Raw genomic sequence first — 14,093 nt, forward strand, 5'->3', positions numbered from 1 at the left:
TGAGACTGAGCACGGAAAGACGGGGAAAGTGAGGGAGGGGAGTTGTGACTTTCACAAAGTAGCAGCAGGGTGGAGTAGAAAATCGCTTGCAGTGGCATGGAATGTCTAAGGTTCTAGCCCAGCTTCTACATTAAGTGCTTGGTGAGCTTGAACAAGTGAACTTCTCTGTGTAGTCCTCTGCACTCAGAAGAGGTGGCCACTTTGAAGGTGGCACGAGAAGAGGAACAGACAAGGGTGTAACTGAGGTTTGTTGTCTGGGACTTGCTGACTTAGGTGGGAGACCAGGGAAATCAGGTGAAGGGATTGTCTGGTGCTGAGGAATGAGCCTAGCCTCTCGGTGGATTCTATCTGGAGAACAAAATCCTCTTTTGGAACTTCTGGATCACCTTGACCTCAGGGATCATCAGCACCCACAAAATTACAATCTGAGCTCTGCCTCAGTTAGGTGAGACTCAGTGCCAGACCCTTATAGGTCTCAGTTTTTCCATGTGTGAAATGGGTAGAGGAACAGTCTCAGCACAGGAAAATCCCTGAAAGAGCATTTGTAACCCTGTTATACTCATCACCTCCACACAACTCCGTGCTTCCTCTGCACTCCTCCAGCCCAGATCCCAGGCAGGTACATGCTGACCTGCGGGGATTCAGTGGCCAACACACAGCCCCATGCAGGGCTCTCAGCTGGAGTCATCAAGCCTTACCTTTGCTGTGTACAGATTTTTCAGATGGCTGTGTCAAGGACTTTTTCTCTGATCCACGAGCCCCTGGTTTGGAAAGGGAACATTTAAAGGGTACCATGTCAGATGTACTTGTGGATTCAGTGAGTAAAGGAGACTAAGCTATGGTAAGGATATAGAAATTGGATCTCAACAGAGGGCAGGAAGAGAAGCCTGGGAACCAAGACTGTATTCCTGATAGCAGTTAGGTCCCCTGTCTCAGCAGAGAGAGGTTAGGAGGTACATGTAAACCCGCTGAACCTTACACAGATTCTTTCACAGACACGTGCAGAGAGTGATGCTTTCATAGATGCTACCAGGCCAAATGTCCTGATGTGGCATTGAGGAAATTTGTGTAACTGCTCTGGTTGTATACTACATCTCTGTGTAAGATATTGTTCGTTCTGACCCTCACCTCTCCAACATGGGACTAGGAGCTTCTGCCTCTCAGGGTTACAAATAGTAATAATAGGAGAAGCAGTAATAGCAGTAGCACATGTTTACTGTGCATATTGTGTAATAGTTTCTGCTAAAAGTTCGATGTGTTTCATCTTTATTCACCTGCACACATCCCAAACAGTCAGGATCTTCCTTTTGCATTTTTTAAGTGGAGAAAGTAATAAAGGAACTTTTACAGGGTTGTAGTACTAGGACTCGGACCTACTTCTCAGCTCCCAAGTCCATGTTCATAAGTACAACACTGGGCAAGTTTTCCTCTTGGGCTTGACCACCATGCCTGTCCCTGCCGGAGCCCTTTGGAATGCCCTCCTCATTTTACTCCTGTCCATCCCTCCCAGGTGCTGTGAGGACCATATGTGGGCCTGGGAATGGACTCTAGTGGATTTGGATTTGGGGCTATGTGGTCCAGCAAGGAACACAGCAAGCCTCCCATTTTTACTCTAGTGTGGGACGTGGATTGTCCTTTGACTGTGCAGTCTCTCCCACTACCCAAAGGAAGACCTGGTTGGGGAAGGTGGGTCAGTGCTGGTGATGGGATCCACATGGAGTGCTTTGATCTACTCACCCCATGTCAAGAATACTTCTCTCCTGGCCTTATCACACAGAACTGTAAGGCCCATCTGCTCCCAGGTTTTGATGGCCAGATCCCATGCCTGCTGCTCTCCATATTCAGCCACCAACCACAAGGCCACCTCTCTTCCACTTATCTTCTTTGCTTGAGCTGCTGTTGTTGTAGGAGAGATCCTGAGGAATGTTTTGTTTTGGAGCAGAAGCTGGAACTCCTTTAGCTCCTCTTTCTCTAGTAGGTCCAAGTAATAGACCAGTAGATGATACTTTCTTTTACCAGCCATTTTCGCTCTATGCAGGTGAGCCTGGAGAGAACGTTCATGCAATGTGTGGGTGAATGGGCACATGTTAAGGGAATCAGGCAGGCAGAGAACTGGGGTCTCCCTTTGCTTTGGTCCATAGAATCTTCCAATGCAAGGCTCTAACTGGGATACTTTTTCTTTTCTTGCAAGCTCCTTGCAGCATTTAGAACCCAGTTTTTAAAACCCTGGAGCCTTTGCTAATTGATGATACTTGGAGAAGTGAAGGAAAGGGAAGTGGTAGGAAATGCTATAGTAGGGGATGGATCCTGGAAGGAACTGAGAGACACTGGAAGAAGTCATATTATGTGATGGTGTTGGGGCAGGGCCCAGATCTAGCAGGATGAGCAATGGAAAACAGGAATGGAAGGATGAGGGATGGGAACATGAGGAGATGGGGTGTGAATAGCACTCACTGATTGTTCTTCTTCAGCTATCCCCACTGCCTCAGATATTTCCATCTTGACTCCTTGGGATCAACCCTTGAACAGCTTGATGGCTGGAGGTGAGGAGGTGGGAGACACAGTGCAAGTGGTGGCTCAGAGTCCCAGATGGCACTTAAGGCTTCCCATCTGTGATTCTCTTCAGAACTCTCCTAATTCTGGGACACCAAGCAGAGAGCACAACCTTATTTTGGCCACAGGAGGAAGGACAAGTTACCCAGAGAAACCCCTGAATGGCATGGCCAAGGAAGGGCCAGGAAAGGCCTAGGTCACAGCAGATATTGATGTGTACGGGCACACGCAACGTCCTCCTACCTGTCCTCCAGTGCAGTGATGGCCCACCTATGGCACACATGTTTTAGTGTTTTTAAGATAAAAGATGCTTAGTTTTTTCAAAGCTAAAACCTCAGTATTCAGATTTAATTGGCAGTGTTGGCCATTTGTGATAAATAACTGGGTTTGGGGTGCCGTTCGATACTTATCTCTAAAGTGTTTGCTATCACAGCACTAACAATTGCTGTAAATGCAGGTGCAGGCTTCAGTCTGGGGCTGGGGACCAAGGCTCTGTCTCTCAGACTGGGTGGGATCTCCATGTCTGCCAGACAAGGTCCTTAGTGGAAATTCTGTACTGAACTCTGAAAGAAGCACATAAGTCTATCCTAAGAAGGTGGGAAAGATGCTCCCTGGCCTAAGAGATCCATGTTGACATCATTAGGCCTCATTTAGATAGATCTGCATTGGGGCTGGGGATATAGCTCAGTGGCACTGTCCCTGCCTGGCAAGCATGAGGTCATGAGTTTGATTCCCAGTACATTAAAAAAGAAAAAAATCTGCAGTTTTGTTTGGTCCCTATGTTAAAAACGAGCCCTTGGGGCTGGGGATTTAGCTCAGCGGCACAGCGCCTGCCTGGCAAGCACAAGGTCGTGAGTTCAGTTCCTGGTACTGGAAAAAGCAAACAAATAAACAAACAAAAAAATGAGCCCTAAGACTCATTTTGTTGGTGCCAGAAAGAATGCACTCACACAGCAAGCAAGAGAACATGACCAGGTAAAGTGTAAAGTTTACTTCTGCAGAAGGGAGCCAGTGCACTCAGACATGAGGCAGCAATTGCACAGCATGGTGGGGAAATGGGGAGTTTTAAGGCCTAGTGCATGGCAAGCAGCTATCCATTAAATTCATGGGCTGAATTCAAAGGCTTACAATCTATTGTGATTGGCTAGTTTAAGGGGCTTGAAGGGTGAGCCTAAGGAGCTGTAGGGCAGGCTTGTTAATGGAGGGCAGAGGGTGTAGGGAACAGAAGTCCTTGGCTATTGATAAGCTATCTTGGTCTGTAACTATGTTTCCACATTCTGAAAGGGCAGCCATTTCTTGCAGTTTTGGTGTGGTTCAAGAGGGGCTGCCTAGGGTGGACTAGAGTGTAAGATGAAGGCACTCCTGTTCATATTCTTTGATTGAAAAGACAGACCTACAGTTTCTCACATCCTTAAGAGGCTTCAGTCACCATCCTCATTCCAATTTAAACTATGTCAGTTCAAAAACGCTTCCTCCCAACAGAGAGCTGGTTCCACTGTAGACTGGAAGAAGCCCAACTAGTCACAAATCCTGAGCAGCTGCCGGATTCTAGGAAAAGCAATAACAAGCTGGTTCTTGGGGCAGTGACCACCTCTGGTGCTGCTCTCTCAGAATTCTCACAGGCGTAACACCCACAATAAGAGTGAACTTTGCTTAAGTGTATGCTTTTGTTGTTATCCGGTCAAAAGCTTATTACTAACTGCTACTTTCTCACTGAGTCTTCTGGGGCACCATTGCACGTCTTGCTTGTGAGGTCAAAGAACAGAGGCACCAGCACAACACAGACAGTGCAGACCACCAGCCCTGCCCAGACTGACCCCAAATTCTCGTAACACAGGGAGTTGTGTGCACCAGGGAGTGTGACAAACATTCAAGTCTAGGCAAGTCCCTCAGTGCGTCAGACAGTGAAAGAAGCGCATACACTTCTGTGCTTCTGATGGAGTTCTATACTGGAAGGGGTAACTGTTGCAACCTGGGAACCTGCCAGCATCCTTCTGAATGCTCTTCAGGTCTGGCCCCTATAGTAAACCACAAGTGATGGGTCTCACTGCTCACCACAGAGCACACAACTGCCAGCTGCACTGACTTCCTTGGCCAGAATTCCTGGAGTTCCATGCTTTATGAACTTCTCCATAGGCCTGTGACATACCCTCTCCTTTTTTACCACAGTATCCCCAGACTGTCTTCTACCCAGTCACTAGAGCAGGATATCCCAAGGGACTCATGATTATAATTGTTCCATGTTTTCTAACTCCCAGAGTCACAGGGTCTCAAATAAGAGGCTCCCCTTCAAGATGACTCCTGGTTATAGCCCTCCAAGGTATGGAAAATGGTGTAATGGATTTCTTTTCCAAAGCTAGCCTGTTATTCAGGAGGAATCACTTTCAGACTAAATCTCTGTGCAGAACTTAGAGCATCTAAGAACGGGAGGTTTCTTCTATAGCTAGGGTTGCCAACCTGTTGTTATCATAGGGCCAGCTGCGCTTCCCCTGTGCTTGTGGAATAGCCTTTCTCTTCTCATGCAGGCCTGTTTCATGGATATGCACTGGGAAGGCCCAAAGGCCAGTGGTGGAAGCTAGAAAGTCTGTGCCAGCAGGGTGAAAGATCTGTGCTAGCAGGCTGAAGGATGTTCACTGGAGCCAGGAAGCCACGCTCAGTGTAAGAACCAGAGCTCCCCAGAAAGGTACCACAGCCATCCTCAGTGACAGTGAGGTCCTGAGCTCCTCCAATGATGACAACAGCTGAGTCTATACCAGGAAAGCCAGTGTGAGAAGCTTGTCCTGGAGACTAAACATTGTACCACCAGGACCAGAGCTCCCCCAAAGTGAACTGCAGCCATTCTCAGGGGTAACAATATCCTGAGTTCCTGTGATGATGAGAACAGCTGAGTTCATCAGGAAAGCCAGCACGACAAGCTCCTCCAAGAAAACCGAAAGCTCCCTACAGCTTCTAAACTTCTTCCTCTCCACTTCTGCCACTTATGCTGCTGATGACAATCCTCAGGTGGGTCTCCCACATTGAGCCCCATGCTGGTTCAGTTCAGCTGGGTGTTACAAGTTGACCACCAGTTGTCAATCCACCACACCTTCCTAGTGAAGTTTGCCATGTATACACACACCCCTGTTAGCCCACAAGACCAAACCTCTAGCGATAAGCCCAATATCCAATCAGTCCTGTGTTGACTCTCAGGGAGATGGAGACAGGACACCTACCCTATAAAACAGGAGCTCAGCCCCAGATACTGCAGTGTCAGCTCCAAGCACCCTCATTCCTCCAGAGTGTCTTTTTCTGCTTCTTGCAATAACTGCAATTAAAGTACTTTCATTTTGCACTGCTCTTCTCTGCCTTCTCTTCCTCTTCCACGTTGGAGAGAGACAAGCCTGGAAAGGATGAGTCTAGGGACCCTCAACTCCAGACCCACCGGATATAAAAGGTTTGAGGGTACAGTCCTCTTTTTTTTTTCCCATTTCTTTGTGCTTTTAAACTCTCCTGTCACCTCTTTCTCAATTCATGTGATGGACACTTGTAGTCCTTCATCTTACCCTTGAAGCCTGACACTAAATCACAAACTTAAGAGTCTGGCAGCTGACCCACACTCACTGACCAAACACCCCAACTTGGACACTACCCCTGCCCAGTGCCTCCTACTGCCCAACCTAAAGAACTCCTACCAATGGCTTCTTGTGGACATGGTAAAATGTATCTTACACTGTCAGGATAAAACCCCAAGTGCCACCCAAAAGGTCCATCCGCGCTCCATTCCTCTTTATGGGGGCTGTACTAGCCACCAGCGTGGAACAATGGCAAAAAGAGGTTTCTAAGATAAAAAACCCTTTAATGATACACAGTGTTTTCTGCCTAAACATATCCGGGGTCTTCTGACTGTGTGGAACCTCCACTTATCTCTGCCCACAAACTGGAGTGGAACAAGTACCCTGGTTTTCCTGGCCCCCAAAATAGCTATAGCCCCTGGACAAACTGAGCTCCTGGGCCCTGTGTAGACCTCTCTCAGATGAGAGCAATCAGCCCCAATACTCATACCTCTACTAGTAGGCCTTGGAATTGCCGCAGGCATGGGGATGGGAGTTGCAGGGGTGGCTGTCTCCACCACAGCCTGCCAGCAGTTCTTTGAAAAAAAGTCAAAGGGGCTTGGAAAAATTTGCAATTCTGTCTTGGCCTTACAAAAGGAAGTAGATTTCCTGGCCAACACGGCGCTCCATGCCCTGGATCTATTCACCACAGAGAAAGGAAGCACCTACATCTTCCTCAGAGAGGACTGCTGCTTCTACATTAACAGGTCTGGTTTTATCCATGAGACAGTCCAGAGACTCCAGGATCAAGCCACCAGGCTCAAAGAACAGGCAAATGATGGCTTCACTATGGGTTGGGGAGGAGGCTTCTTCCAAGCCACCTGGACATCGTGGCTTCTTCCAATACTTGGGCCCCTGGTCCCAGTCTTTCTGCTGTTACTGTTTGGACTTTGCATAATAAGACTCTTAACAGATTTCATACACGTACAGATCTAATCTATAACATCCAAACAGTTCCTCTTGCCTGCCCATTACACTGTGGTCCTGCAGGAATCCCAAGCTGACTCATAACAAGAACCCATAACAGGATCCTCATGCTCCTAGTCCTCCATTGCCTCACCCAAATCCTAACTTGTCATGTTGCCATCTGCCCAGCCCCACTCCCACTTCATTTTTTCTGTTTCTCTTTTCTAGGATGCCCGAGCAGCCCCCAGCCACACCTGAAGATGTCCTGAGAAACTGCACCACCTAACCCATTTCTTTTTCCATAACACAACAGACAGGAATCCCCGGTCTCCGAACTAGTAGTCTGCCAAGCTAGGAGAGAAAAACTATCCAAGCAGATCTCTGATTCTGACCTGCAGGATCATGGCATTCAAGTCAGTAGCTTCCCCACACAGTTCAACCAGCTAGTAGCTGCCCCACACAGCTCAATCTGCAGAGAGCTGATTTCACAAAAAACCACAGGAAACACGCTTTGCCTGCCAACTTCCCCATACTCAACACTGCCCTGTCTATCAGCTAGCCATACACTCCCTACTCAGAGACCTAAATCTTTGCACCCTGCTCAGCAATCACCTCTTCCCTGCCTAAACTCCCCTATAAAACATGCTCTGCCCCTTACTTAGGACCAATGGTTTTTTCACACTTGGTCCTGCCACACCTGACCTGCAATAAAGTCCTTGAACATTGTTTAAACTCTGCCCATTTGAGGCCGAGGCTATAGCTCAGCAGCACAAGCACCTGCCTGGCAAGTGCAAGATCCTGAATTTGATTGCCGGTATCACCCCCCCCAAAAAAGTTTGGTAAACTCTGCCTGTTTCCATGGTCTCAACTGTGCCTTGATTGACCTTAACACAGCAGAACTCCTCCACTGAGGACATCGGGACCAGCAATATTAAGCAATCGTAAGAAAATATAGTAACACTGAACAAAAACTATATAAGATAGAAACAAATCTTTTTTGTAAGATCTAGTCATTTTTTCCAATGTTCCCTGACCCATCTTCTCTCAAAGTCCATGGGCACAGATATTCTTATCTAAAGCTAAAAGACTTTCTGAGGGTGGAAGAAATGGTCTTGTTAAACTGCAACCTTAAAAATGAAACTAGACATAATGCATGCACCCTCGGAAAATCTAAAAGGATGAAAAACACATTCTTGAAAAAATGAAGTTTGCTACCTTGATCTCTTTCCATGTGCTTACACCATCATAAAAGCCCCAGAGTGAGAACCCTGATGAAATGATTCTTTTGCTTGAACTTTGTCTGCTGCTTCTCAAATGTGTTCTCTAACTCCACTAGTCTTATCTTTCCTCATGTTCTGGGTAAATACAGTACTTTTAATGCCTTTATCACAACCCCACGAGCTCCACTCTAGCATAGCAGTTTGCTGACCCATACGGGGACCCTCTCCTTACCTCTGTTGGGCTCTCTTCACTGGGGAGCTTGTGCCTGGTTGGGAAACCAGTCCATGAGTGACTGAAGTTCCCTGGTTGAGGCTACTTACTGTGGGATCCGAAGGCCTCTGGGCTTAGATCGGAACCACTGTAACATGCCAGGTATTCCTGCTAAGGGATGCCTTTCACTCCTGTGGAAAGCTCTACTTCCTGTTTACTACTGGCAGACCCTGTCCTGGGCCACTGATTGGTGGGACTTCCAGGAAGGCCTGCCTTGTCCTTGGGGGTAGAAGGTCACTTTTTTTTTCTTACTGTTTGCACATAGTACAGTTGGCAGCAGAAGCTCATCAAGGAAGAATCTGTTTATATTGTAAGCACTTCCCTTTAACAGTTTCACTGCCCTGTGCTGATTCTTTGCTCCGGCTGGCCTCTAGCTTTCCATCTCTCCAGGATGGTAAATAGCTCCATTCTTCTTGTGGCCTTTTCACAAGGATCTGTTCACAAGTCCTTCTCTCTGGTCCTGTTCAGTCTGACCAGTGAGACATAGTAGCTCTGCCTCACTTTGGACAGAGTGAAATATGTTACTCTCAAGGATCACAGGTAGTCTTTTATAGGGAGACACCTCAGATAAAAGCACATCTGGAGTGCCCCTGGGACAGGAGGTTTGTCACCTTTCAGGGATGCCTTCTGGGTGGGTGCAGCATTTCCATAGGATACTATTGTCTTTAACAGTCCTTATTTCAATGATGATGATGGTCTTGTGTCCTTACCACTTCTGACTCACCCTTTGGCTCCATTCTTAAGAACTGATCTAGGGGTTGGGGATTTAGCTCAGCAGCAAAAGCGCTTGCCTGGCAAGCGCAAGGTCATGAGTTCGGTTCCTGGTACCGGAGAAAAACAAAAAAAGAAAAAACTAAAAAAAAAAGAACTGATCTAAAATTTTTATGCTCTTAAGACATTTCTGGGAAAATGATACACCTTGAGTTCATACTCAAGTGAAATAAATAAGACAAATACCACATTGATTCTCTGGTGTGGTAAACTGAAAGTATAAACAAACACCACAATGAATAATAGGTATTGTGAAATAGGAGGAAAATGTTCAAGCAAAGAGGAGAAGAAGGGAGAGGACAGGGGGAAAGGAAAGAGGGGAAAAGTGAAAAAAATGCAAAAAGAAGGAAAACATGGAAACAAAAGCCTTTGTAAATGGAGAGGGGAGGGGAGGGGAGGGAAGTGGGAAAAAACCCAATATATATGATGTACAGGTACAAATTCTCTATGATGAATGTAATTGTTATGTATGTCTAAAATGTAGCAATAAAATCCTATTGGAAGAAAAAATTTAAAAAAAGTTTCATTCTCCAGGTCCCCCCACCCAAAAAGTCTCTTTTCCTGTACAACATTGCCTGGCTTCAACATAAGCTCTCAGAATGGGAACATTACTCTACATTAGAGAACCATAGTACAACTGGACCACTTTATCACACTCAGGCCATAGTTTCCAAAGTTTCCTATGTCCACTCCTTTATGGCTCTGTCACAAGCCTCTGAATTGTGAGAGGGATGCCACGTGACTTTTCTAAATGCTTCTGTCCTAATCTTGAAATGAATGTCTTTAACAGTCTTTATTTCAACTTTTCCCAAACTCCAAAGTTCTCTTCACAGAATAATCCTCCCCTGCACTGTAAACATTTTGTACCCTGATGCCCTTTCCTCCCTTTTGCTGGTTTATCTCTATGATATAAAAATAATGAAAGTATTACAAAAAAAACCTGTGCATGAGGCAGATGTGTGGCACATGTCTATAATCCCAGCACATGAGGCAGGAGGATTGCCATGAGTTTGAGGTCAGTCTGGGCTACATAAGTGAGTTCAACTCAAGCCTGTGCTACATAGTAAGACTCTATTTAAAAAAAAAAAATACCAAAACTACATGTTATGATTCACCTAAAAATAAAAAAGTTCTAATTTGTACCCCTCTAAGGAAAATTCTAACCTACCAGTCTATTTACAGTTATAAGCCTAGACCCAGGAGGCAACGGATTAATATTTTCCAACGTGGCCAGTAAAATTAAAAGTACACTATAGAAAGTCTGTCATACAGGAAGAAACACATTCAGACTAACACTCTGTGGGAGCCTAAAGCTTATAACAACTACTATAGGCAACTAAATTTGATAAAATATTATAGGTAATGAGCTAGAACTAGGCCCTCAAAGGATCCAGTGCAGAAAACAAGATACCTTGCACCTGTGGGAAAGACAGGCACCCCCAGACCTCAAGACAAAAGATGAAACAAGTGAACCCACATACTTTTTATACTTTCTAAGGGTAAACAACAGGGATTGATATTCTAAATAGGTATCTATCACCCTGAGAAAGCCAGGAAGAACCACTAACCCAATCTCCTGCAGGACAAGCCTCTGTTCTGTATTCACGCCCACTTGATACATGGCTTGCTTCCCTAATTGATCCTTATTTAACCAATTTTATCTGAGTAATTATACTCATAGACTTATTGGCTGACCATAGTTTTGTCTCACCTCATATCCATTTTGCAGTTTCCCATGTTTCCTACCTTGGACCCACCTCACATCATGGATTTGCTCTATAAAAATCCCTAGAAAACGCAGAGTCCTTGGCAACCCATTTGGAACCACTTTTTTCTCTCTCTCTTAGAGAGAAGCTTTCTTTTCTCCAGTAAATATATTCTGCTCTTCACTTCTGTTGTTCCTAAAATTCACTCTTAGATTTTAGAGAAAATGAACTTATACCGGATATCTAGCAAACTGGGCATTTCTTTCCCCTATAGCATTTGGAGGTCCCACAAAGATATTTGGATAAAGTTAAGAGTTTGCTTTGTTTCATAGACTCTGGATTGGGACAGGTTTAAGTAACAAATTTTAATGCTTCAAATTTTGTTATGTCTTTGCCCAATCCTTATAATTGCTTATGCTTTGTCTCTTATATAGTTTTGTTAAAATGATGATAAATCTAAGTTAAAACATGGCAAGGTTATAAAGTTATATTTCTTTAATGAGATATTTTTATTCCTGTTTTGTTCTTATATATGTTATGTTTGAACTAGTTACCAACTTCACTGGTATTTCTTGCTTGAATTTATTTAGACAATAATTATACAATAGCACTAGAGAGAGTAACGTTAAAATGCTCCCTGTGGACTTTAATATAAACTTCTGTGAAATGGGTCTTTTAAGTAAAATCTAGCTCAGACTTAGAAAAATATACATGCCTAAATAATAAAACATGGGACTCCTCCTGCCATTTGAAAGATTTAAAAGATGCTAAGTCAGTGGCTGTTCTTAAGACTTGGAGGACAGGTTTCACTGTGACAGACTGGCTCTGATCCTCCTTTACATTCTAGAGGGAATGTGAAACATATTTTGCTTCAGTTTCCTTTCTCTGGCTTTACTTCTAGTCTTTTCCTGCCACTTTGCATTTTCCTTTTTAGAGGCATGTAAATTAGAAAGAAAAGAATTCTAGACTGTTCCAACCTTTTCCTCCTATTCAATAACTAAGTTAAGTCCACAGGAAATGAGCATTTGCTAGCAATGAAGACAGGGAAATAATCTTAGAGGAGGGACATGTACCCCATCTGTGGGTCAGATGAGACATCAAAATTTGCCCATCTAGGAGAACACATATAAAAGCTATGTCCTGGCTTAGTGTTCTAGGCCAGTCTCCCTTGGGAGGCTGAATCTGAGACAGAGTGGAAAGAACCAACTTCTGGGTGAAACTAGAAAGAGCTATTTCCAAAGCATGACACTTATCGGACCAAAACAAATTTTGGTAAAGATCTCCAACCTTTCCTCTTCCCCTCCTAGGTCTAGTTATCATTTATGTGTATAGGAAGAGTACTTTGATAATAAGTTGAAGAATTTAACACTTTTACTGTAAAGTTATAAAGTGCTGGGTAATGATCTTGTTTAGGCTTTTAACTATCAGTTATAGAACTTTGACAAACAGTAGTTACCCTGCCTGCTAGTTAAGCACTCTTAGAGCAGGTTAAAGCAGAAGACAGATTTCCCTAGCATCTCCTTGGTGAATCCCCATTGAAGCCAATGGCCAATGGTATGTTGACCAGACAGACAGCTGGATTCCTTTCAGGAGAGTGATCTCTGGTTGTGTGGGCCAATAGAAACTGAGAACAACTGGGGAGTCATGGCCAGGCCTATCCTCTGGCAGATATCCAAATGTTCCTCAGTGCAAACTGGCTACCGACCACTGAAAAATCTCCACTTATCTGTCATACTTATCTCTCTCTGCTAGTAAACTAGAAATTCTCCCTAAACTTTCCAGTCAATTTTAGAACCACTTAGGCTACTTGTCATTTCAGAAATTAGGCTGAGGTGGCTTGCATCAACTGTTTACATTTCACAGCAGCTAGCAGGGGAATGATTTACATGTGTGCCTTACATATGCTAAGAGTAAGAAAGAGGTTTCAGTCAGCCTTTTCTTTCATGTGCGCTTGGAAGACTGATGTGCCTTTCTAACATGTGAAATGTGATTGCTAGAAGATAAATATAAGTTTAACCTGTGAGCTTCAAAAATCGAAAAAATATAGAACCTTTTCCTGTTGCTAGGAAAGATTGCTTAGGTGCTTAGATAGATAACACAAGTGTCTTGGAGACTTTTTTGCCCTAGGGCCCAGGATAGAATTCCTCAAGTCAATTGTTGCTTTTATCTACCTGCAGAGTGATCTCCTTCACAGCACAGCAGAAGAAGTGCTCTAAGTACTTCCAACTCACCTTTTTTATATCTACCCTCTTCCAAAGAACAAAAAGCAATAGTTTATTACAAAGTTATGCTTCCTTTCTTAAACATTCCTGTCACAATTGAGGCCAATTGTAAGTTCTCCTCATAGATGTCCTATAGAAGTAAGTTCACAAGCTCCTTGGGAGGATAAAATTGCACACCAGTTTGAGGGTAAATAGGATGCTTGAATTTTGTCTTCTGCTCTCTCCAGATGGCATCCATCTGCCCTGGAGTGGAGTCTACTCAAAGTACCTTGAGAGTACCTAAGTCAAATAGAAATCAAAGGGGGATGCCCCAGTTATTTCTTGTTGTATTTCAGACATGTGGTGCTCAAAGTCAAAGTCTCTTATCTCTTTAGAGTGAATTCTTAAGCACTGGAATATTTTAATGCTTACATATTGAAAAGAGATGTTTGATACTTTTCTGCACTCACATATAGCCTACCTACCCTTTAGAGGTAAAATATAATACAAAGGACGTATGAATTGTGATGTTCTTTTACAACTAAAATTATATGGTTAAAAAGAGGGAAAATGGTAAAAATTGCCTTATGTTCAAAACATTCTTTACATTAAGAGACAATTCTTATTTATGCTGAAAGTATAATTATAAGTCATATGAGACTACCCATGTTCATAGGCCTCTTTCTCTGAATGACTTAAAACAGAGCAAGCTAGACCTAGAAAATTGTTTAGATGACCCTGATAAGTACATTGATTTTTTACAGGATTTACTCAGACCTATAAGCTAGGCTGTAACAATATAATGTTAATCTTAAGCCAAACAGTGACTTCTAATGAGAGACAAGCAACATTACAAGCTGCTATTACATTTGGGG

At 44.0% G+C, this 14,093-nt stretch overlaps 1 protein-coding gene across 4 annotated transcripts in view; it reads right to left on the bottom strand.

The window, feature by feature from the left end:
• Window positions 1-9,049, bottom strand: part of LOC102013491 (NACHT, LRR and PYD domains-containing protein 1-like) — a 51,305-nt gene extending 42,256 nt beyond the window's left edge. For 2 of the 4 annotated variants that reach the window (XM_013522163.1, XM_013522161.1), the window contains exons 1-4: window positions 8,502-9,049; window positions 2,455-2,639; window positions 1,738-2,044; window positions 699-761 (exon numbers count right to left, since the gene is read on the bottom strand). In XM_013522163.1, the coding sequence (XP_013377617.1) occupies window positions 699-761; window positions 1,738-2,044; window positions 2,455-2,499 (415 nt within the window). In that variant the 5' untranslated portion in view covers window positions 2,500-2,639; window positions 8,502-9,049. The remainder of the gene's footprint in view (window positions 1-698; window positions 762-1,737; window positions 2,045-2,454; window positions 2,640-8,501) is intronic. The other 2 variants (XM_013522162.1, XM_013522164.1) reach the window with 2 other exon arrangements.
• Window positions 9,050-14,093: the final 5,044 nt, after the last annotated feature.

The sequence above is a fragment of the Chinchilla lanigera genome, unplaced genomic scaffold, assembly GCF_000276665.1.
Source record: "Chinchilla lanigera isolate Chin_1 unplaced genomic scaffold, ChiLan1.0 scaffold00066, whole genome shotgun sequence".
Lineage (NCBI taxonomy): Eukaryota > Metazoa > Chordata > Mammalia > Rodentia > Chinchillidae > Chinchilla > Chinchilla lanigera.